The following is a 26,709-nucleotide window of genomic DNA, read 5'->3' on the forward strand; positions in this document are numbered from 1 at the left end:
TTCTTCGTTCTTAAAGAGCTCATGCTCTCCTACAGAGTGTTTACTGGGTTTACACTGGATCTGCAGAGATTGCAGGTTCACTCATTTCTCATATACAGAGCTGCTTTAAAACCTTTATAATATTTTTTATTAAGAATATGTAAGCTCTCTGTTTACTGGTCAACCTACAGGGGTCTAAAACACCTGGTTTTAGAGCACAATAATTTATTGTGGTGACGGACAGTTCTGGTGGAAACAGGAGAGTTGAGGTGCACATTGAATTCTGCGTGATTTGATCAGCCGTCGTTTTATGTTTTTTGGATACAATCCGGGTTAGCACCTGAACATCCCTTTCAGACAGCTTCCTCTTACAGCGTCCACAGTTAATCCTGTTGGATGTGGTTGGTCCTTCTTGGTGGTTAATGCTGACATTACCCTGGATACCGTGGCTCTTGATACATCACAAAGACTTGCAGTCTTGGTCACAGATGCGCCAGCAAGACGTGCACCAACAATTTGTCCTCTTTTGAACTCTGGTATGTCACCCATAATGTTGTGTGCATTGCAATATTTTGAGCAAAACTGTGCTCTTACCCTGCTAATTGAACCTTCACACTCTGCTCTTACTGGTGCAATAATGTGCAATTAATGAAGATTGGCCACCAGGCTGCTCCAATTTAGCCATGAAACCTCCCACATTAAAATGACAGGTGTTTCAGTTTCATTGTCCAAACCCTGTACGTTCCAACCCTCATCTATGGCCAGAAGCTTTGGATAGTGACCAAAGAATGAGAACACGAATACAATGAGGAAATGTGTTTTCTCTACAGGAGGGTGAGGAGTCTGGTTGTCTGGGAGGGGCTTGGAGTAGAGCCGCTGCTTATCCATGTCGAGAGGAGCCAGTTGAAGTAGCCAGTAGTGGTTCAGGCATCTGGTCAGGATGGCTCCTGAAAGCCTCCCTGGTGAGGTCTGACTGAGAGGAGACCCTAGGGAAGACCCAGGACACGCTAGAGAGATTATTATCTCTCAGTGTCCTATTATCCCTGGTGTCCCCCAGGAGGGCTGCAAAAGAAAGCTGGGGAGAGGGAGACCTGAGCCTCTTTGCTTAGGCTGCTGCACCCGCAACCCCCAGATAAGTGGTAGATGATGGAATGGAATGGAAAGAATATTTTATATATCTGTGGAAATGTATTCATGAATAAACTGAGTAAAACTAGACTGAGTGAAAGTCAGGTTAGTTTTTGGTCAGAAATGGTTATGAGACAGTTAGCAGTTAACAGTTAGAATTAAATTTCCAATATATTACACAATATACTGGTACATCTAAAAAAAAAAAATAAGGTACTTTATTTCAGGAATTCAGTTCAAAATGTGAAACTCATATAGATGTGTTACACACAGAGTGATCTATTTTAAGCGTTTCTTTATTTTATTGTTGATGATTATGTCTTACAGCCATTGAAACCCCAAAAATCAGTGTCTCAGAAATTTAGAGTATTATATAAGACCAATTGGTATCTTTGGCAGTGTGGGCAGTGTGCCAAGTCCTGCTGGAAAATGAAATCCGCATCTCCATAAAAAAAGAGCATTTTATTACATTGTATAGTAGGCTTGAATACAAATTGCTGCAGATTACTGAGAATAAGTGCCAGATTGAGTTGTGTGCCAAGTAATTATAAGCCGGGTTCTTCAGTAAGATGTTTAGCCCATACAAGACGAGGGCCTCCTCATTGCCTCTTTAAAGTAGGGCCCCAGAATTTTGCAATACGCCTCTGCACACAACTAGAATGATCCCAGAAACGAGACCTCCAGAAAAGTATCTCTAGAAACTCTGAGGCGTTAAACAGATATTGAGGTAGAAGGTGAAGTTTAGAGGGGTTTAGCGGTTGTGTAAATTGTTGTTTCTAAACCCAAAAGGTTGTGCCGCAAAATGTGTTGTGCCAGGAGAATGATTGAGACAGAGCCATGACAAGTCCGACCAATAAGTCCTACCACCAGAGGGAGACATTGTAACAAGTTTACCACTAACACTTCTATGCTGCATCCCCAAACCCCAAAAGTTGCTCCTTTTCCCTTCCGATCGTGAAATAATACAACTTCATAAAAACACTTACGTGACTGTAGAACATATATCATTACTTATTATGAACAAATAAAAAAGAGATAAATAAAGAAATAATAAAATAAAACAAGGCTTCCACTATTACAGGGGTGTCCAAACTACGGCCCGCGGGCCATTTCCCTTTTTGCAGCGGCCCGCGAGGTATTTTAGAAATAGAATGAAAGTTGGCCCGCTGTTAAGCAGGATTTTATAATGTGAGATTCAAAGTTTGAACGCTAGGTGTCAGAAACGGGCCTAAAAGCAGAGAGGGTGCGCTGTTTTAGAGCAGAAAATCGGGCCAAAGAGTTTAAAAGCGGAGAGAGTGCGCAGATTTAGCGCAGAAAAACGGGCCAAAGAGTCTAAAAGTTGCCGTAATTAAGGAGTTTAATATTAAGAGACATCATGAAATGAAACATCAATTTGAAAAATCTCAGTTTACACAAGACTGTCAAAGATAGATAAAGATAGTAAGTCAAGTAAAATGGTGTGTAAATGAAAGTAATCAGGAAAAAGTATTATTTAAAGTGGTATATTTCATTATTTGTTTTATTATAGAGTCTGTGGCCCGTGACTTCAAATATATTTCTCCTTCTGGCCCCCAACAAAAAAAGTTTGGACACCCCTGCACTATTATTTGATTGGCAAATATTTCACGTAATTTTAGAAATAGAGTATTTTTGGTTCGAACCCCCGCTCATGCAGCTTTGCCATCAAGCTGCCGGCGCTCAGAGGAAGCAAAATTGGCCCTGCTCCCTCTGGGTGGGTTGATGGCGCTCTCTCCCCACATCACTCCTAGGGTGATGTCAGCAGCACAGAGCGTCTGTGAGCTGATGTATTAGAACTGAGTCGCTGCGCTTTCCTCCAAGCGCGCTGTGATGCTACTCGGTAATGCTGCATCAGCAGCAGCTCAAAAAGAAGCGGTGGCTGGCTTCACATGTATCGGAGGAAGCATGTGTTAGTCTTCGCCCTCCTGGTGTTGGGGCATTACTAGTGATAGGTGGAGTACTAATGAGTGGGTTAGGTAATTGGCCGTGAAAATGAAAAAAAAAGAAGTGTAGTATTTTTTCTGCAATAAGCTGGACTTACCGACAATTAAGAGGGTGATCATATATTTGCAGGGCAGTATTAGGAGAGCTGAAAGCGAGCGCTGTGATTGGCTCAGTTTATCAGTAGTCAATATCATTTTAAATGGGCTTAGCTGTCCTATTTCCCCAGTTACAGTTCCCTCCCTCCACTACTCCTCCTAGGAAAAGAGGAGGAGGAGAAAAGCAGGGTGAGGAGAGGAGAAGTAGTAAAAGTTTTTAGACCTAGCCTTGACAGGGAGAAGGTGGAGAAAAGCTACCCTGTGCAGAGTGAAAGCACCGTAAGTGTTTAGCTGTTTTTTTTTCATTAGCTACTAGCATTGTACTCAATAAAACTAAAGGCTACATGATTTAACATCCGTTCAGACATGACTAGATAGACTACTTCCTGCCTACTTCCTGCATTTCTTACATTTCTGAAAGTGCTCAGAATGTACTGAAAGTGTGTGAAAGTGTGTGAAGATGTGTGTATGCATAGTGTGAGTGAGTAAAACACTCAGATGACTGGAACACTCTGTCAGGTAGTGAACTTTACACATTCACAGAGAACTGGGTCAGACTGAGTGTGATACAATCTAATAAAGAGAGCATTCTAGGAATGCAGCTACTGCTCGAGTTTCACGCAGCCAACAATCATAAAATGTGATTTAAATGTAGTGTAGCATGCACTGACTGGATGCTTTTTTTTTCTTTTTTTTCACTATTAACTTTTACCAGTTATAACATTAACACCATTATATTAACTGATAATTACCAAAAATACTGTATTTGTATAGTGACACAATGATTTGGGCTCTGGAGGTCACCTCACTGGATTTAAAATGAAAGAAATAGTTGTGTTTAAAGTGGAAACTTTCATGTTCAAGTGGACAAATAGTTATTTTTTATTTTTTAATTAATTTGAGGCTATTTTTTATTTTTTTTATTAATTTGAGGTGAGGAAACTCAGAGATGTTGATCCGGACTGGACTAAAATAAACGGAGGACCACGGAGTTAAGCAAGAAACATATGACAGACAGATATGTTTGTGTATTAATAAAATATAATAATATATGCATTAATAAATATTCTCTTAAATTAAGTAAATAGAACACATTTTAAAATAAACAAATAAAAAAAAGAAAAAGAAAGAAATGAATGCTCTTTAATGAAGCTCGTTGCCAAGACAGTGATATTGGACATGTGTTTTATTTTCTATTTTGTTGTTTTTTTTAGGTATTAACAGTCTTTAAAAGAGGGTTTTTTTTTTACAAGGTTTGCAAAATGCTACACTGACCACACCGCCGTCCGCTCACATAACACACACTTATCCTTCTTTCTTTAGAACTCACGTTTTCTTACACAGCATTTACTGCATGCTGAGGGCGTTTATTCTGCATTACACACTTCAGAGTCTGCAGCTTCTTCTCTCTGTATTTTCATGCACATTTACACAGATCACAAAAACACCTGACAAAACATTATGACCTGGATAGAGTCAGGCACTCTTTAGGAGAAATCTGGAGGCTGTTTAGAGAATACAACTGTCACAGAAACTGATACAATTTAATGGAAATAATAGTGTGATCATGAAAAAGTTGAACTACTATTGAATCACTAATGCCGACAAATAATATACTGTATTTTTCACACTATAAAGCGCACCTAAAATACTTTTATTATCCCAAAAAGAAAGAATTTTATACAGGAGTTTTAGTTTAATTCTCCAGCACTGAGACTGGAGTAGCATTAGCATTAGCCGCTAACCCGTATTTCCCTGTTCAAAGGAGAGTATTATCGGACTGTAGCCTGCTGCTTACCTCGGCTAGCACTGCTAGAGCAGCATTAGCATTAGCTGCTAACCACGCTAAGTGCTAGCTCTTTAGCTCAAGGGACCATAGTCTGCATGTTTACCATGTTAAAACAAGCTATGTAGAACAAACCGCTAGCTAATATCACCCTGGATTACTGGAACACTCAGGGTTTCTCAGTGTAGAGCTGTCGGGTAGCATTAGCGGCTAACCGCTAGTGGTTAGCCGCTAATGCTAGTGCTAATGCTATAGCTTTAGAGGTAACCTGTAAACCTAAGCTTATTGTAAATAAACGGAAGCGTTTTACTTACCCAAATAAACAGTTTTCAGGAGAGAAATCTGTGTAGATTAACTTTCAGCGCTCGTTTGACTTGTCTGACTCCTCTGAAATGTTTTTTTTTTTTAAGAATTACAATTTTGTTTACTTAGCTTAGAAGGAAAACATGGTGACACCACTGTTCCTACTACTATTTACTATATATACTAGTGTCCCATAAAATGTGCCTTATAATCCGGTGATGCTTATAGTGCGAAAAATACGGTACTAAGATGTAAATTATATGTTGAGATGAATTTTAAAATGGAAAGCTGAGTGCTAATGATCATCAGACAACAGTATCCAGGTCTTTAAAACATTTAGAGCACTAGGTCACTATACCAAGACACACAAACAGCCACTTAAAAGTCTTTACACAAAAGTGTACAAAATACAAAAGCTATGAAAAGTATACACACCTCATTCAGCTGTGTTCATCAGAGAGAGATTGCATAAAACTAACTGGGTGATACAATCAGACTCTTTACAGTCAGCGGTTGCACAAAAAGACACAAAAACACAGCTTTTATTTGGTATTGAGATTTTGCGTACCTTGGCATTCCTATTTTTTGTTGCGTATCACAGCGTTAAAAAAAAATGATCCCTTTAAAACTCGAAACGTACACACGTACAGAGTCTGATTACAAATCAGAAACTCCACTCTGAAATATGTAGCACCTATGGCAAGAGCGTCCACTTACATAACTTTTTTCTCCTCCCCTTTTTTCTCCTTCCCTGAGAAAATTACAGACAGAATCTAAACTCAGTGGGGGTCTGAATCCGTGTATCATTCGTTCATTTGATATTCAATTGAGAATCAAAATCGGAAAATTAAAAAACCAATTCGTTTTTTCGTTTTTTCGTTTTTGAATATAATACCAAAAAACGAATAACGGCTTGTATTTTGTATTTTTATTTGGTTATCCAAACAAAAATTGGAAATTTAAAAAACGGACCAGGAGCCGAATTTGATTTTGATTTTGAACTTGACCCATTTGTGTGCCCCGGAAGTTACTGATTTGTTTATTCTTGGTGGGTTTCTGTTGCGCGGGAGTTCACTGCAGTGTTATCTACACAGTCTACGGAACGTTAGACAAACACCTGAAAGATCCTGCCGATTTTTTCTGTTGTCATATCGTCTTCTTTCACTGCAACGCGTTTAGTTCCTCTGAACAAGATAAAACTCTCCATCCTCAACTCCATCCAAAGCCTACAGCAATACAGACTGTGTAGATAACACTGCAGTGAACTCCCGCGCAACAGAAACCCACCAAGAATAAACAAATCAGTAACTTCCGGGGCACACAAATGGGTCAAGTTCAAAATCAAAATCAAATTCGGCTCCTGGTCCGTTTTTTAAATTTCCAATTTTTGTTTGGATAACCAAATAAAAATACAAAATACAAGCCGTTATTCGTTTTTTGGTATTATATTCAAAAACGAAAAAACGAAAAAACGAATTGGTTTTTTAATTTTCCGATTTTGATTCTCAATTGAATATCAAATGAACGAATGATACACGGATTGGTCTGATAACTTTCTCTGTTTTTCTAAAAAGCTTAGGAAAATGAAGTTTAGAATAAGATTATAAAAAAAATCTTTACTTGAAGTGGTCCTTTTTTAATTGTTTAATCTCTCACTAAATTGTCAACAATATTTTGATGATGTAGCAGCACATAGATATTTACTTGATTTTTGAGAGATATGAGAGCGTAGCCCAACCAGCTCTCACTCCTGCCCTGCTCTGCCCCGTCCCTAAACCCATACATCATCCACTACCCCTCCCAAACTACCCTTCACATTTTTTAGAATTTCAAATTTGAGCTGAGGGTATAATTAGCCAAAGTCAGGGGGTTTATTTACCCTTAAATAAATTAAATTATCATTTAAAACAGCATTTTTATTAACTCAGGTTATCTTTGTCTGATATTAAAGTTTTTGCTAATCTTCCAAATATTGAATTACTGCAACCACACTGATATAGTGAAATTTTTAAATATTTACAAAGGACCACTCAAAATAAAGTGTTATCAAAGGTTTTTTCTACTCAACGCATTTACCCTCTAAGTGCATGCGCAGTGCCACTGTATACTACATTCTCTGGTACATTTGAAACTCTTCAAAAATTGTAAAATGAAAAAAAAAAGTAAAAAGAAACTAAAAAGTAAATCTAATAAATGTTGGAACTGTTTTAATATCATCCATATTAGGGCTGCACAATATATTAATTCTTCATCATCATCATCATCACAATGTGCACACAGACAAGTCACATTAGTCAAAATACATCTTTTACTTCTGGACAAATCTGGTTTAAGATTTTGTCATTTTTAATATCCCAATATACAAATCTAAATATTATGCAGCCCTAGTCCAGATGCAGTTTATCAAATAGGACAAATGTAAAAAAAAAAAAAAAAAAGAGAGAGAGAGAGAGATTTGCTTTCAATAATATGTATTTTTAAAAATAGTGCTTATTAGAATCATAAGCAGGATTGTAAACAACCTTTTCTGCCTTGTGTTTGCATTACTAAAAAGAAAGAAAGAAAATGACTGTAGAAAAGCATGGACCAAACAACATCACTCATAAGTGAGTCACCACAGCTCTAGTGCCTCTGCTGTCTGGTTGCAGTATGATGTGTGTGTAGCTCCACCCATTACCATATATTTTAATGATAAAACAGCCCTGCTTGTTCATCATCTTCATCTTGGTTTTGTCTGTGCTAATATTGATACGTTTTAATTTAGCGAATTAGTGAATTAATTAAGTGAAATGCAACACATTTCTAAACTTTTTTTTTTTACATTTTACAAGATGTAAAAGAACAAGATTTTTTTCAAAGAAACTATACAATTATGCTTAAATAAAAAAAAATATATATTTTTTATGAAAGTACAGCTCTGGAAAAAAATAAGAGAGCACTTCAGTTTCTGAATCAGTTTCTCTGCTTCTCTGCTATTTATAGGTATATGTTTGAGCAAAATGAACTAAAATGATTGTTGTTTTATTTGATTAATTATGGACAACATTTCTCCCAAATTCCAAAGAAAAAATAGGAAAATGAGAAATGGCTAAAATAAAAAAAAAGATGCAGAGCTTTCAGACCTCCAATATTGCAAAGAAAACAAGTTCAGAAAGTTCAGAAATCAATATTTAGTGAATTAACCCTGGTTTCTAATCACAGTTGTCATGCATCTTGGCATGTTCACCTCCACCAGTCTTACACACTGCTTTTGGATAACTTTATACCACTCCTGGTGCAAAAATTCAAGCAGTTTAGCTTGGTTTGATGGCTTGTGATCATCCATCTTCCTCTTGATTATATTTCAGAGCTTTTTAATTTGGTAAAATCAAAGAAACTCATCATTTTTAAGTGGTCTCTTATTTTTTTCCAGAGCTGTATCTCCAATTGTCATTCCCAACTAAACTTTAAAACCTAGACACAAGTGATGTTGCAGTGATGTTTTATAGAACATTTAAAAGCATTAAATAAATGATTTTTTTTCATTAAAAACTTTTGGCTTCATTCATATAGAATGGAAAGCAATGGAACCATGGGGTCCATGTTTTTCTAGAGTCATTAACTAGAACCTGTTCAGCACCAGAATTCCTGAAATTCTGAAGCATTCCACAAATGTCTATAGAAATGTGTGAATTTCTATAGAAATTGTCTAAAATAACTGTGAAATGATAATACAGATTTATTTTAATTATATGACGTTGCCAATCTCAGTTCCTGCATTAGGATTGGGTTGCACTAAAGGTGTGAAACTGATGTGGATGTTATAAAAGTGTAATAAAATAGGAAAACAGTGCAAAGCTGATTTACATCGTGTTTTTATCAGTAGCCTCGTCTGGTGGAGATACGTGTTCGTACTCCTTTGTGCGTCAGGTCTGAGATGTTGGACGTGTCACTCGTGGCCGTTCTGTTCCTCCACGTTCCGAACGAGCTGATGGGCCACTGGACTCTGGTTCTCAGAGGCTGGGTTTGTGTGTGGGGGTGTGTCTATTGGAGGGGCGTGTCCGGGGCTCGTGCACTGGGCGCCGGATATACGGCTCCTGCTAGGTGTGTTAGCATCCAGCATCTCCAGCATCAGATCGTACAGCAGAACCACGTTCTTCCTCTTCATACTGGAAAGATGCTCCATACCTTTGTTGCTACAGAAGAGAGAGAGCAGGATGTAGGGTTTTATAAACTTTCTATTTAGAATGTAATGTCCAGTCTTTCAGCTCTACTGATCATATAGGAACACTTTGTAGTTCTATAATAACTACAGACTGTAGTCCTCTATCTGTTTCTCGAAATACTTTATTATTCTCCTTTCACCCTGTTCTTCAATTGTTCAGGACCCCACAGGATAGAAAACCACCACAGAGTAGCTTTTTTATTATTTGTTTTAGTTTTAAATAGAGCTTTAAAGCTCACCTTCCGTCATTTTTTCTTTCATTTTAAAACGTCTAGTTGTGGTCTCTAGTATGAATGAATGACATGTGAGCCGTTTTTGTAAAAAAAAAAGTGCTCAGGTGTCTCTGTATAGCTCTTTTTTAATGGACTGTTTTAGGGGTGTGTCCAAAATGACCGGATTCCAGCTTTGCTCATGAATATTCATACATGCAAACAGCATGCAAATATCTCTCCTCTGATTGGCTAGGAGCACTGCGACGCCCCTCCACCGCTCTGCCGCTCACTGCCTCCCACCTCCTAACTGATGAGCGGTGATGTTGCGTCGCTTCAGCTCCGCCTCTGGGAGTTTCTCGAGCCAAGGTGGGCTGGTCTGTGAGTTTCTGCCTACGTAGGCAGAAAGATAATTCAAAATTCACCCGTTTTTCGGATTTCTTTGCTTAGCTCCTGCAGACAATGGGGGCTGCAAAACAGTTTAATGTGCAGGTGTACACATTCAACTCGGAGAGACCTACTGTATTCCACAAAAAACAAGAAAAATTGGATTTTCGCGGAAGGTGAGCTTTAAATTTTTATTTAGCGAAATATTACAGTACCGATACTGTCGAGTTCAGAAGATAGATTACTTGTTTTTATTTAAGCTGAAATGTATGCTCTCTGTCTCTGATAGCCAGTTTGTTGAAGGTGGAAAATGGAGTTACAGCATTTATTTCATCCATTAAAGCATTAAGTTAATTTTAGTAACTTAACACATAACAATATTCTAAATTAAACGCATCAAACCTACCCTGAAATATTATAATACAGTTAAAAAGGATCTAGTCTGCCAGTTATACATCACACTATAATACTGGGAAACACCCTGTATAATTTAAAATATGTGAATAATTCAATCATCATTTCAATCATGATTAATTAAAGAACATTACTGTGATTACAATTAAATTATTTTAAGCGACTGACACAATTAATACAAATATACTTTAATTTTGACAATCTAACACTGCCTGATCAGAAAAAAAATGTCGCCATCTGGATGTAAGTAAGTAAATGATCTGGGTTTGCTGCAGTTGGTCTACAGGTTTAGGTTCAGCAACAGTATGTGCTGAAAGAATGAGGTCAGCTGACTTCCTAAATATACTGAATATAGACCAGGTTATTCCATCAGTGGATTTTTTTTCTTGCCTGATGGCACGGACATATTCCAGGATGACAATCCCAGAATTCATGGGGCTGGAACTGTGAAAGAGTGCAGAGTTCAGGGAGCATGAGATCATCATTTTAACACATGGATTGAGACTCCAGACCTCATTGAGAATCTTTGGGATGTGATGGAGAAGGCTTTGTGCAGTGGTCAGACTCAAGGCTGCAAGATCTTGGTAAAAAATTAATGCAACACTGGATTGAAATAAATCTTGTGACACTGCAGAAGCTTATTGAAACAATGCCACAGAGAATGCGTCAAAGCAATCAAAGATAAAGGCGGTCCAACCAAATGTTAGAGTGCATGACGTTTTTTATTTTGGCCAGGCAGTGCATTATTTACATTTAATACCCATTATTAGAAGCTTATTCTTAAAGAGAAAAAAATGTGATTAATCACAGTTTAAGCTTTTTGTTGATGCTGTATACAACTGTCTCTTGTGTTTTACACAGCTTTGTGCATTTTTACTACAACTTTAGGACACACACACACACACACATACTCACACACACTGCTGTACCTGAGATGGCGTATGTGTGACAGAAGCATTAGCAGGTGTGCGAGACGGGCAGACTGCTGCTGTGTGGACAGGCCTGTTCTGGAGATGGCCCAGACCAGAGCGTTCGTCATTGTGTCCAGCAGGTGCAGCAGCTTAGACCTGCCCTCCAACTCCGAATCTGACTCCGGGGACGTCATATCTGCAGAACACACAAACACACACACACACTATCATATGACCATATGCATCTGTGTACAGAAAATGGCCTTAGATTTGTTCCATAACAAAATCAGACACATCAATGCAGCACGAACTGACTGAGTTGTGACTTAAACGATTCCCGACATCACTGAGCATGAAATACTTTCAGCATTTTCCCTTACATTATAAAAATAAGTTTTGTTACTGTACCTTTAAGACTTATACAAGTGAATGGTCTTGATTGTAATTGGCTGCTCTATATTGTGTCCCATTCCTGGCTTATCTGAATGAGAGTCAGTCAGTGGCAAAATACACTATGAGCCCTATTATAATAATCTATGGACGAGTCAACTGAGCATGTTAACAACAGTAAAATATAAAACATTAATTTGCTTTTTATACATCAATACCACCATTTTAAAACCGCCACAAACAACATATGTTATTTATCATAAAATAAACGAAGAATAAAAAATGTGCACATTTATAAAAACTGTGCAGTTTTTTTTTTTATCTCCCAAACAAACTACCTAAGCATGACCAAGCCAGGTGAACAACTTTCATCCTGGAAAAGCACACAGCCTGACAAGCACATAAATGCAGCATTAAACACCCATATTGCAGCGTTTTTATTATTCCTGGTGTTGTGTTAGGGCGTTTTCACATCAGCACTATTTGGTCCAGTTAAAACAGACTCTGGTTGTTTGTACACTTAGTGTGATTCGACAGAGCAGGTGTGAAAACAGTAATCGCACCCAGGTGCAGATCAAAACAACCGGACCGAGACCAGCTAGAGGAGGTCTCAAACGAATTCTGGAGCGGTTCGCTTGTGATGAGAACGTGATCAAGTCTCGATCCGACCCAGCTATCAAATATACTCATTTTATTTGAGCTGATAAGGTGCAGTTTAATCTGATATATTAGCCAGATAACACTAATTACCCTGCCTTAAAACCTTCTGAACGGTCTTGTTATTGAGCTGACTAGTTGGATCAAGTGTGTTAAGGGCAGGGATGGCACTAAATGTGCAATTAGTGTGCTAACAGTTACACCTCAGCTCACAAACATACACACACACACACATGCACACAGAGGTATGAAGACGTACTGGAGTTGAGCAGGATGAGGGCTTTGAGGCAGACGTACTCCTCCTTTTGCAGTTTCAGCTCTCTGAACCTGGAGGAGCCAGCCAGCAGCATATCAAAAATCTCTATAATCCCCTCCACACAGCTCCCCTCCTCCCTGAAAGAGAGAGGGAAAGACAGAGAGATAGAGAGAGAAAGAGAGAGAAAGAAACTTTCAGCATTTTCTCTTAAATTATAAAAATATTTTTGTTACTGTAGCTTTAAAACTTATACATGTGACCAACACCAGCAGATGACATTACTGTAGAAACGTCACACAAGACCTCGAGCAGTTTGAACTGTGTGTCTCTCCACTCTTCCTCCAGACTCTGCTCCCCTGATTTACAAATGAAATGAAAAATTTACTGATGATCAGTGATGGTTTGGAGAATCATGTCATCTGCTGGTGTTGATCCACTGTGTTTTATTATTAAGTCTAAAGTCAGTGCAGTTTTGTTTTACCACAAAATCTTACAGCACTTCATGCTTCCCTCTGCTACTGACAACTTTTATGGAGATGCGGATTTCATTTTCCAGCAGGATTTGGCACACTGCCCACACTACTAAAAGTACCAGCTGGTCTTATATAATATCCTAATTTTCTGAGACACTGATTTTTGGGTTTTGATAATCATCAACAATAAAATAAATAAACATAAACATTTAAATAGGTCACTCTGTGTGTAGTACATCTATATAATGTTTGAGTTTCACATTTTAAACTGAATTACTGAAATAAAGTAACTTTTCAATTATATTCTATTTTTTTTAGATGCACTATTACAATATTATGATAACATACATTCTGGCCATATCATCCAGCCCTGTGCAGAAATATTGAACATTTTAAAGGCTTCACATATTTTCAAGCATCTCTGTAAACACTAGCTTGGCTATATGACCATGCACCAGCTGAAGGCCAAATCACACTTTAATCCAGAGGAGTAAAGAAATATCATCAACACCAGTGGTTTCCATGACAGATAGTGTCCTCAAAGTGTGACAAGGTTCAAAAACACCACACACACACACACACACACACACACACACACACACACACACACACACACACACAACACACACACACACACACACACCTTCTTATCACCTTCTTACATTTCCTGCACACACTTGCCCTTACTGTGTAAGGGTTCTGGACAATAAGCCTGTGTTATGGGAACATGTCAAGGTTACAAAAGCGCTTAGTGATAGTCACTGGGGAAGGCTAATAATATTAAATTCCCTAATACACACACACACACACACACACACACACTGGACTGGAAATTAACAAAATAAACGTGAACACACGTACACGCCTGCCCATTTTACAACATGTAAAAACACACTCAAAGTCGCACAGTCATTACAGATTATTTTAATCAGTGCATTAAATCGAGATGAATCACACAGATAATCAAAGGCATATGACATACTCAGGTGGGAAATATTTGCCTCAGGGCCAAAACAGTGTTACTGGGTTCACAGGTTTACAGCATTACCATTATGGCTGTGTGTTGGCAAGAATGTGGGAATATGGTAAGTGTCATGACATTGAGGGTACGATGTAATATATCCAGCATATTTTGATACTGTAAGCAAGCCATACATTTAAATGAAACTATATATGAAATCCATCACAACAGCTATTAATCACACACTGCTATCTAGCGGAAGGGGTTAAAACATGACACAAAATGAACCCATAGATAGATAGATAGATAGATAGATAGATAGATAGATAGATGGATAGATAGATAGATAGATAGATAGATAGATAGATAGATAGATAGATAGATAGATAGATAGATAGATAGATAGATAGATAGATAGATAGATAGATACTTTATTTATCCCGAAGGACATTTTTATCACTATCTGATATCAGTCTTCAAATCTGAACTAATAATTCCAAACCGATACTGTGTTTGTAGGAAACGGATACAAAATTTCAAAAGAAAAAATTGAGATACTTCAACATTTTGGGATTTTCAATAGTTGTCATAATGGGCTGAAAAACTGTATTATAGAGTTTTACTTGTTATGGGGCACAGATTTTGTCCTCAATGATAGATTCCATCTAAATGAAACACACTATATTGAACAAACAGGAGTTTATCATATTTTTATACTATTTCACAATATTAATAAAAAAAAAACACATTGAAAGAGCTACAATAACAATACAGGAAGGCAGAGTGAGGAACTGTGATTAAGAGTGTGGTAGAGTATGGTAGGGGAAGGCAGAGTGAGGTAAAAGAAGGTATAGTGAGGCACAGCAAGGTAGACTGAGGTAAAAGAATGAAGAGTGAGGTAGAGTGAGGTAGACGATGGAGGAGTGAGGTAGAAGATGTCAGTGTAAGGTAGAATGTGGTATAAGAAGGAAGAAGGAAGAGTGAGGTACAAGAAAGCAGAGTGAGGTAGAATGTGGTAGAAGAAGGAAGAGTGAGGTAGAAGAAGGAAGAGTGAGTTAAAAGAAGGAAGCGTGACATAGAGTGAGGTAGAAGAAGAAAGAGTGAGGTAGAAAAGGCAGAGTGAGGTGTGGTATAAGAAAGTAGAGTGAGGTAGAATGTGTTAGAAGAAGGAAAAGTGAGGTAGAAGAAGGAAGAGGGAGGTAGAATGTGGTATAAGAAAGCAGAGTGAGGTAGAGTAAGGTGGAGGTCCACCAAAACTACTTCTTTACCTTTGATATACCCGATTTCAGTTCTACCTTCTAAAAACACTCAAACGGTTCAAACACTGTTACTTATGACCTTTTGGTGGCGCTCTTTTTCTTATCAGCACCTTCATAAAGAAAGCAGGATTTGCACATACACACTGCTGTACCTGCTAAGTATGAGGTCTGGGCAGAAGATGAGATTTCCCGGATGATCTACAGACCTCCACATGAGACCCAGCATCAACACCTCCAACCAGCAGCACTCCAGCAGCTGCACCTGCAGGGACAGGTTCAGCTCCACAAATCCTGCAGAGGAACACAGGGGGAATGTAAATTCATCTTCTCAACATTATTAACATCTGTGAGAGTACCCCGTGCTACACCTCAGTTACAGGGGTATAAAGACTCCAATCAACTCCTACTAAAAATTAAATTAAATAATTAAATGATTCAGTATCTACAATAAATTATTCAGTATCTACAATAAATGGTTCTGTATCTATGATAAGTGTTTTGTGGTGGACCTGTTTTCTCTGTAAAGCTGCATTGTGACAACTTTTGTTCTAAAAAGAGCCATATAAATAAAATCGAATGGAATGAAATTTAATTTAGTGACTATTAAAATGATTCAGTATATACTATGATTCTGGGTACCACTTTAAAATAAGACTACCTTTATAAAGGGTTTATAAATAGTTTACAATTAGTTTATTAATGGTTACTAATTAGGTTGTAAATGCCTTAAAAATCATTAATAATCAGTTATAACACATACAAAGAAAGGACAACAATATGGACGGCTGTGGGTTCACTATTTGACAAACAACAGGTCATTGTTGCCCTTTCTACGTATGTGTTATAACTGATTATTAATGATTTTTAAGGCATTTACAACCTAATTAGTAACCATTAATAAACTAATTGTAAATCATTTATAAACACCTTTATAAAGGTAGTCTTATTTTAAAGTGGGACCTGATTCTCTACTATATGTGATTTAATTATAAACTGTAAATGATTTTGTAACCACAATAAATATTCAGTAATCAGTAATCAGTAATCAGTAATTCAGTGACTATTTTAAATGATTCAGTATATACTATGATTCTGTAAGTGGCAAATGTAAAGGATTCTATAACTACAATACATGATACAGTAGCTATAATAAATTATTTCATAACTGCTACAGAACTAATATTAAGTGTATGTGGTTTTAGGGCAAGAAAGCCAATACTGAATGCTGGCCCACATGCAGGCCTTGAGGGTTTAAATGGTTAATCATGATAAGCCTCTCCAAAATCCTCTAACTAAAGACACCTGCTGCTGTGCAGAGCCAATGCAGATGTGTGTGCATGCACACTCTCTCTCTCACACACATGTTCAGGGTCTTATTACAGACAGCAGGACTCTAGAGAGATAAAACTGCAGTGAACGGTGATGAAAAGCTAAATAGGACAAGATAATTTTCTCCAAAATTTCACTTTTCACACCTGAACATTTTTTTTGCTGGACCTGAAATGCTCAACCACGTCCTAATAAAGCCACATTACAGCACCAATCTGCCTTCAATCTGCCAGAAATCATTTCACTCAACTTCAGCTCTGTTAACATTCCCACTGACATTCTCGAAGCGTCTGCAGGAATAAATCCACCATGGCTGGAAACTGACAGGCCTGAAACTGTACCCAAACTCCAGCAACTTAAAGGGGCAGCACAGTATAGTGAAAGCAGTTCTTTGGTTCGAAATTGTTCTGCCTTAGTTCTGAGGCTAATGTAATGTTTCGTAGATCTGGGTGATATGGTAAAAGTATTATAGAACAATACTTTAGATAATATTGTTCCTGATTGAAAATATCCTTGATGTGCTTATAGAAATATATTTTGACCATGATTAGGAATCTTATTACGCTATGATAAAATAACATTATATTCCCCAACTACACATATAAACAACTAAAACATAAAACTGTGGGCTCATCATCATACAAACTAGGGGTGGGCGATATGGAGCTAAAATAATATCACGATATTTTATTATATTTTTCGCAATACCGATATTCTTGGTGATATGACAAAACACTGGGTTACAAAAAAAATATTTCAAGAATACACTACTGCATACCATATTATTGCAGATGATATGATATGGCACACCCCTAACTGAGATATTACAAAATACAATCATTTTTATCAGATTTGTCATAAAGTCAATTATCCAGAATGTAATAATAATGTAATAATAATGTACTCCAAATATCTCCATGTATCCAGGATTAAAGTGAAATACATTATACTATCTATCTATCTATCTATCTATCTATCTATCTATCTATCTATCTATCTATCTATCTATCTATCTATCTATCTATCTATCTATCTACCTATCTATCTATCTATCTATCTATCTCTCTATCTACGATATTCAAAAATGTTGGCAATATTATTGTGTATGATACGATATGACACAACCCTAATACAAACTACCAGTTTAAATAATCACATACTCCTCAAACACACTTCTCAATCTGTTCTTCTCAAAGTAATCTTTATTACACCTGATCATGTGGTTTTTAACAGTGTGTATATGTGACACATCATTATATACGGACCTGTTTACTCATAAATAAATGTGTTAACCACATATGGGTACTTTGGACTGGTTGGTTGGAAGAGTTACTGTTTTATGTAATAACACTCTGATCAGATAAACATCAGAAAATCAGGGTTTTATATCAGACAATATAGCAGCATGATTACAACAGGTCTTGACTTTAATCCTGCTGCAAACATTGACTCGGAATTTGGAATATTACTTATAAACAGGCTGATATCAGCACTGATAGCTGGGGAGTTACTCTCAGCACGCCACACAATATTATCAATTCTGTTAGCTTACGTTCATACAGCAGGTAAAAGTGGCCCAAATCCAATCCATATAATTTACAGTGAAAAAGTATCTGCACCCTTACAGATTTCTTGTGTTTTTGCATTTCTGTCATACTTACTAATTTTAGATTATTGAACAAACATTTATATCAGACATATATAACATGAATAAATGATCATTTCATTTATTAAGGGAAAAAAACTATCCAAACCAATCTAGTCCTTTGTAAAAAAAAAAGTGTTTGCCCCCGCCCCCGCCCCCGCCCCTACTAACCACAACCAGGCCTGATTACTACTAGACATGTAGAATCAAGAAATCACTTAAATATAACCTGTCTGACAACATGAAGCAGATAAAAGCTCTCAAAAAGCAACAAATTATGCCCCAATCTGATCCGAAATTCAAAAACAGATAAGATAACAGACTGTCAATAGGGAAAAGGTTACAAAGTCATTTCTAAAGCTTTGGGACTCCAGAACCACAGTGAAAGCTCTTATTCACAAATGGAGAAAACATGTAACGCTGGTGAACCTTCCCAGGAGTGGCCAGCCGACCGAAATTATTCCAAAAGGGCATGGACAACTCATCCAGGAGGTCACAAAAGGCAAACACTTTTTCACACAGGGCCCGATTGGTTTGGCATTACCATCCGCAGTAGACTGCACAGTGAGTGAAAATTTTAGCTTTCAATGGCATATTTCCAGCACACGTGTGACATATGTGAAGTCTCATCCACATTCAATACAGGAGACCCCACACATATATTCCACAGGTCAGTGCAGTTTTCCTTAGCTTCCATGGGCCACTGGAATATCAGTGTGCATATTAATATTAGCACTTTTTATCACTGATAACCCTTTCAGACCCAGCATCCATTACAATGGACATCATGCGTTTTATTTATTTTTAAATGTTTCGTTGGACATACCACTATTAAAACTATTTTAGAGCTGTTTGTTGTCCATCATAGACCATGAACCAGACAATTATAAACAAGTTAATAAAGCAATGAAACAGTAGTAGTAGAGTTAGCTTGGCCCCATCTACTGCAAAAACAGTGGAAAAACAGTGGTAACAGTACTAAGAGCCATTGAGGCAAAGTAACAGCTATTTTTTTTACTAATTTAATGTGATTTAGAACACTTTTTAATTATGTTTTTTTTTTAAGTATGGTTTGTGAAATAAAAAGATCAAAAAGATCAAAATGAAATATAAAATATTACACAAAGGATTCCAAATAGGGTAAAAAAAAAACTATTAAATATTTTAGTTAATTTGATTTATTTGCTATGTAGACTTTATAGTAGAATATTAGAGTCTTTTTTTTCTTTGCATTACAGACAACAAATCAGAATTCTTTAATTATTTTTAAAAATACCATCATAAAGAGACTCACCTGGTATCTTCTTGGCCCAGCTGATCATAACGACGAGCTCTTTGTCTGCAAGGTTTGTGAGTGACATCATCACACTGGCCTCCGTGTAGGGCTTCTTCATTTCCTGTTTCAGGTAGATGTCTGGAGGCTCTGCGTCCAGCATGCACTGAACCAGCTGCTCGGGGGAGAGACCGGGCGCTCTTAACTCAGGGGCGGGGAGAGAGAGGGGTTGGTGAAGCTGCGGATGTTGCTGAGAATGACCTCTGACCCCCATGGCCACTCCAGAGCTTTCCCGGACCTGCGGAACCCGGCGGTGACGAGCACCACGATAACTACACCGCTCCCTTCTTACACCTACAATGGGAAGGAAAAAAAGACCAATTACCTCATCTGCACCAGATACAGAGTTCATATCATATGATATTATCATCATTTACATGTAGATTAAAGAAACAGTTCATCTTATCATTTTATAATAATTTTGCTCCTGTGCTATAAGTTCCATTGCTCCAGTGGCTTTCTTTACAGTCTTGATGTGGGATTTGTGCTTTGAGCCAATTTTAGAAGAAGAACATATTTTACACATGTATTTGTTGACAAGCTGGGAGAAACAGAATCATTGCTGAAGGTGGAGAAAGCACGGGAACTGATACAGTACAGTAATATTACAGTATTTTACACAAACATGACTCTGGTTATGCAGTGTTACGCAGTTCTGGCTTCCCCAGAGTTACACTGTGCAGCTAACAGTGCACCAAACTCAGAGTAACAGAAGTAAAATGCTATATAATGCTGCATTAATTCATTAATAACTTGAATCAGCACTAAGCCCTTTCATTTTCATCTCAGTAGACGAAAGCACACTTACCGCACTTCATCATTCCTACTTCGTAGCACTTGCGTAGCCGGCAGGCCTGGCAGCTCTTGCGGCGGTTTTTGTCGATTGTGCACTGATTGGTGGCTGGACAGATGTAGTCATTGTGTCCTGAAAGAGATACAGATTCCCTCTATTACTTAAAAACACCATCTTCTACTTCACCTCGAAGGCTTCTTAAAACCCTGACCAAAGGCGCACACCAGCAACATGAAGAATCTGGGAGCAACGATGCCATCCGTGAGTCATCATATAAGTGCCAGCACCATTGGCAGACGGCTGCACAATTCAGGAATACATGCACACAGACCTTTACCTTGACTTCCCTTAATGTCGTCAAAGAATGCTATGGTGTTGTGCCAGACTGTCAAGAAGTGGATCATCTTTAGTGAAGAATGCAGCTTTTGTCTCAGTGTAGATGACCAATGAATCCGTGTGTGGCACACATACTCCTACCCCAAATTCTGCTGGAACTGTGTGAAAATCTTCAATTGGCATGGGATGGATAATTGTGTTACTCCATTAGGAACCTCTACAACTCTACAACTGTGTATGTAGCTCACTGAACATTGCCCATACCAGTCTAAATTCTTTGTCATTTTTTGTTCCTGGGCACCTTTATCTTCTTTGCAAATCTGTGTGCATGTTTCTTGACGGTAAAGTACAATTTACAAATTTACATGATGCCTTAATGATAAAAAAAGAATGCTGACTGTTATCTAAAGCAATGTTAAAATTCCTTTAAATCTACACACAGGCCCTTCTTTTCCTTTTCAGTACACAAAAGCACATTTACCACACTTCACTTCAAAAAGTTTTTAATAAAGCAGAACCAAACAACAAAACACATGCAGGCTGTAAACTCTCAGGAGAGAACAGAGTGCACTGGCCTCCCCTCCACTTGGACTAGTGATTACATCACAATAAGTGTGTGTGTGTGTGTGTGTGTGTGTGTGTGTGTGTGTGTGTGTGTGTGTGTGTGTGTGTGTGTGTGTGTGTGTGTGTGTGTGTGTGTGTGTGTGTGTGGAGGCAGGCATGTGAGAAAATGATCTGTAAATCCTTGGAGAGTAAGAACTAATTTGTTTAAAAAAAAACATTTATATCAGAACAAATGCAAATAAACAAATAAATCATCTTTTGCGATTTCTGTGTAAGAGTGTGTTAGTTTAATCATCTCCCACACCCCTGGAACAGAGCCAGTATTCCCAGTTTACAGCTGTAATGGGTTTTAAAGGTAAATACCCTCAGCCATTGTTTTCCAGCTCAGTGCATGTAGGAGCACATTGTAGTTCTATAATAACAGACTGTAGTCCTGTAATATCTGTTTCTCTGTACTCGAGTTGCTTTTCAATACTACGATGTCACAAATGTTTGGTTCTTTAGCGTTGGATGCTTTCAATCAATACTCAATAAAGCCAAGTTACTAGCTTCAAATAAGCCAAATTAGTAGATGTAATTTTTTTTCAGTTCATAAGAAAACTGAACTACACTGCGACCAGTGTGCCAGAATTAAGGTAAAACTAGGATTGTGAACAAATGAATCAATACATGAGTATTAATTTAACGCAGTTGAGCACTAGATACACGCGAGCCAGCACCGAGGGAGCAGTAGCATGCGTAGAATGATGACGGCTAAAAAGATGTCCTCTCTCTCATCCACGACGTTTGGACAAAACGGGCTTGAGGAGTGAAGTGTGGGCATGTTTTGCTTCTAGGGGTTGGACAATGAAACTGAAACACCTGTCGTCATTTTAGTGTAGGAGGTTTCATGGCTGAATTGGAGCAGCCTGGTGGCCAATCTTCATTTATTGCACATTATTGCACCAGTAAGAGCAGAGTGTGAAGGTTTAATTAGCAGGGTAAGAGCACAGTTCTGCTCTAAATATTGCAATGCACACAACATTATGAGTGACATACCAGAGTTCAAAAGAGGACCAATTGTTGGTGAACGTCTTGCTGGCGAATCTGTGACCAAGACAGCAAGTCTTTGTGATGTATCAAGAGCCATGGTATCCAGGGTAATGTCAGCATACCACCAAGAAGGACGAACCACATCCAACAGGATTAACTGTGGACGCTGTAAGAGGAAGCTGTCTGAAAGGGATGTTCGGGTGCTAACCTGGATTGTATCCAAAAAAACAGAAAACCAGGGCTGATCAAATCACACAGAATTCAATGTGCACCTCAACTCTCCTGTTTCCACCAGAACTGTCCCTCGGGACAAAACATGACTGTGGTCCAAAACCAGGTGTCTCAGTTTCATTGTCCAACCCCTGTATATCACTAATAAAGACGGGAACCAAACCAACACCACAAACCCAGTTTACAAACGGCGTTCCAACTCTCTCCAGGGCAAATTAGCAAACATGAGCAACTTGGCTCAACATTTGGTGGACAAGCAGCACCCTGATATCTACAGAGAGCTGAGAAGTGAAGAGGTTATTGGACGTAGTTAAGATACACTCTGTAGCTTTACTAAGATTTAATAGTGACTGCTAATCCAACTGTTTAAGCGTCAGGGATAAGATAGACTACCATCTTGGCATGTGAACTGAAGATGTTCACGTTTTTGTGTTTCAATCTCAAATTCAATGTCAGACACATAGCCTGCTTGATCGTTACATTAAGCGTGGGCTTATTTAAAATGGTAAAACGCTGATTAATAAAACAGAGCAATGAGTCTTCAATTCAACATAGCATTATAAATGTTCTTCTCTCTCTTTGTTTTCCTTATTTAAGAACTTAACTTCTGCCATCCCTTCAAGTTCATACAGTCAGGCTACTATTAGATCTGTGCTACACAGACACAGAAAATATGATAAATCCTCCAAAGAGGCAGACAGACTAAACAGAGCTGTACCTCAATACATCTGCATGGACCAAGTGCCTATATATACAGTTGAGAAATCCGGGTTTAGAAATCTGATACAGCAGTATGACATGCCTGGCAAAATTCAGACAATTTTATTGTTGTATTTTTTTCTTCTATGGTTTTCTAAGTATGGTTTTGGTATCGAGAATTGTGGTCATACAGTTGGTCTCAAAGTCAAAAGTCAAAATTCTGTTATCATGACAACCCTACTCTGTATACTTTATTATTATCCTCCTTTCACCCTGTGGTGGGTCATTATTCTTAGCACTGCAGTGATTAGCACTGATTAGCATTGTGGTGTATGAGGTGTTAGTGTGTGTTGTGCTGCTGGTACAGTGAGTGGATCAGGTACAGCAGTGCTGCTGGAGTTTTTAAACGCCGCGTTTAACCATCCCTCACTGTCCTTCACTCTATTTCACACTCCTACCTACAGCAGCTACTCCACCTTGTAGATAAAGTAAAATCAAAGACAGAAGCTCTGAATCTGTCCTTTAGAGATTCTGTCGTTCACTAGTGGTTACAAGCTCTGCCCACAGTATGCTGCTGCCAACCATTGTGGTGTTCCGACCATTGATTAAATGATCTCTGTACCAGAGAAACAAAAGGACTTTAGTCTGTAATTACAGAACTACAGTGCTCCTATTTGTGAAACCAGTGTATATTCTAATGTTATATTGAAATAAATAATGATAAATGCATGCTCTGGTCACTGACTTTATGTTTAATTCGGTTTATTCTAATAGTATAAACAGGTTAACACTGTCACTGAGTATATTTCCACAAAGCACTTCAGCAGGCACAACACAGTGTTTTCAGTGTTTTCTAAGAAGTGTGTTTGGTCTACTGTGTAGTGAACAGGTTCAACTGGCTCTTCGTATCAAGGAGACACTCTGATGAGCTCTGATGATGCTGAAAGGACAGCTATATTCTTTCTTTCTATTTTTTAAAGCTTTTAAAATGCTGTTAGCTTTTATTTGTATGAAGTGCTCTGAATTGCAATTGGAAAACTGTATATGAAAGGTGCTATACAAATAAACTGCATGTGCAAAGAGCTTTTGTGCTTGTAAAAAGTAACATCAATTGACTGTATTTTCTTCTCTATAAAAGCGAGTGAGAAACACATTGAAAGCTTTGTAGATGGTATTCAGATGCCAATCTGAACAGACTGGGAGGTGAATGGTTTTACCTTGAATGCTTCTCTTAAAGAACGCCTTGCAGCCCTCGCAAGACCACACGCCATAGTGATAGCCTGAGGCGTAGTCACTGCACACCACGCAGTAATGCAGGTCAGCTTTAGCCAGAGTTTCCGAGGAAGAGGAGTTCAGGACTTTATCAGAGTCCTCCAGCTGCTTCCCAAACAACTTCATATGAGATACTAAAGAACTGCAGCGAGAGAGAGAGAGAGAGAGAGAGAGAGTAAAAGAGACGAGCATCACTTGTGGAAAAAAGTCAATTAAAAAAAAAAAATTGAAAAGATATATAATTCAAATTATATAAAATATAAATAGTGGTTTATCCGAAGTAGCTTTTTTAACAGGATAAACACCCAGAAAATAGTCCGACATACCCACCTCTGAACAGTGAAAAAGCTAGCGCTGCGGTTAGCAGCTAATGCTAATACTGCTCCAGCCTCGGTCATGGAGATACTTCACTGAAACATCTATATAAAGCTGTTCTTCAGCGGAGTGGCTTTACTGCTCTTTACAACCTGACTGGTAGAATTCATACATAAGGGGCACTGACGATTTTTGGGAAAGTGAAAGGAATTTAAATGCGCCTTATAGTCTGAAAAATACAGTACATCACACTTTATACTAAAAGTAAAGTAATATATGAATAAAAAAAAACGCATATGATTTCTTATTTCCTAATGTGTTAAACAACTTAGAAAGTAGTATTTTTGGCTGGCACATAATTCGATTTTAGAGAAGGGGTGGTAAAAATTAAACATGTTTACTTGCTTTGAGATCAACTGTTTGATCTACTAGTTTGTAGCACTCCATCCCATTACAGTTAATTTTCCAAAACAGATTTTTTTTTTTTGTGGCCCACCACGTAATGGATTGGACAATATCTGGCCTATAGCCAAACTTAATAGCAGACCACTGATTTAGAGCAAAAGTAAAGAAACAAAGTGTCTATAAGTATAAGAAAATACAATTTAATGTAACAATATTATTCCACTTTACAACAGCCCCACCAAATTACCGTGGTCGCTCTACTAATCTGCAATAAAAGCTTATAACTGTGCTGCAAAACTCTGGTGAAACAGACAGGACAATACTCACAATGACTGACGTCATATTCATGTAAATATTCCTGTATTATTGCTGTATTTCTTAGCTTGTCCAGAAATGTGTGTCCTCTAAAGCTGACTTAAAGCATACATTAAACTTCTTGACTGTAAGGGGATTGCTGGAGTAAGAAATGCCAATTCTCCCAAAATGTTGATTCATTATTTGTTTTTTATTTGTTTTACCTTTGCTTGTAATAACCGTATCAGGCTGGTGATCCACTGACATTAACAAACTGCTCTATTTTGTATCGCTCTGTTGTGCCTTCTAGGCTATAAGTGCAGCTTTCTGTTAAAGCTATAAGCTTTTCTGTTAATTCTGTTAAGCTGAATTCTGTTAAGATCTGATGACTGACCTGGTCAGTGTAAAACTCAATGTTTTGAGCCGTGTTTCCCTTTATCATTTTTTTATGATTGATTTTTAGAGCATTGGAACAATTTCAGAAAATGTTCCTCAACGTAAAACTGCAAAGACTTGGATATCCCACCATCTACAGTACACAATATTCAATATTAACAGATTCAGAGAATCTGGGGAGATCCCTGTGTGCAAAGGACAAGGCTGAAGTTCAGGCCCTCAGGAATGCTGCAATAAAGCAGGTATGATTCTGTACTGAAAATCACTGCTATTCACAAATGTATAGGGGTTGGACAGTGAAACTGAAACACCTGTCATTTTAGTGTGGGAGGTTTAATGGCTAAATTGGAGCAGCCTGGTGTCTTTGTGATGTATCAAGAGCCACGGTATCCAGGGTTATGTCAGCATACCACCAAGAAGGATCCAACAGGATTAACTGTGGACGCTGTAAGAGGAAGCTGTCTGAAAGTGATGTTTGGGTGCTAGCCCGGATTGTATCCAAAAGACATCAAACCACAGCGGATCAAATCACGTCAGAATTCAATGTGCACCTCAACTCTCCTGTTTCCACCAGAGCTGCCCGACACCACAATAAATTATTGTGGTGTAAAACCAGGTGTTTCAGTTTCATTGTCCAACCCCTGTAGATTAAAGCTGATTCATATAATGTAGAAACAATATGAAGACATAG

The 26,709-nt window shown here is 38.0% G+C and overlaps 1 protein-coding gene across 4 annotated transcripts in view; it reads right to left on the reverse strand.

Annotated features, from left to right (window-relative positions):
- The window catches only part of esr2b (estrogen receptor 2b), a 443,098-nt gene that overhangs the window by 392,583 nt on the left and 23,806 nt on the right, over positions 1–26,709 (reverse strand). For 2 of the 4 annotated variants that reach the window (XM_049481055.1, XM_049481056.1), the window contains exons 3-9: positions 24,554–24,750; positions 20,490–20,606; positions 19,643–19,975; positions 15,527–15,665; positions 12,685–12,818; positions 11,397–11,574; positions 7,444–9,428 (exon numbers count right to left, since the gene is read on the reverse strand). In XM_049481055.1, the coding sequence (XP_049337012.1) occupies positions 9,182–9,428; positions 11,397–11,574; positions 12,685–12,818; positions 15,527–15,665; positions 19,643–19,975; positions 20,490–20,606; positions 24,554–24,750 (1,345 nt within the window). In that variant the 3' untranslated portion in view covers positions 7,444–9,181. Of the gene's footprint in view, positions 1–7,443; positions 9,429–11,396; positions 11,575–12,684; positions 12,819–15,526; positions 15,666–19,642; positions 19,976–20,489; positions 20,607–22,412; positions 22,615–24,553; positions 24,751–26,709 lie in introns of those variants that run through there. The other 2 variants (XM_049481057.1, XR_007439927.1) reach the window with 2 other exon arrangements.

The sequence above is a fragment of the Astyanax mexicanus genome, chromosome 7, assembly GCF_023375975.1.
Source record: "Astyanax mexicanus isolate ESR-SI-001 chromosome 7, AstMex3_surface, whole genome shotgun sequence".
NCBI lineage: Eukaryota > Metazoa > Chordata > Actinopteri > Characiformes > Acestrorhamphidae > Astyanax > Astyanax mexicanus.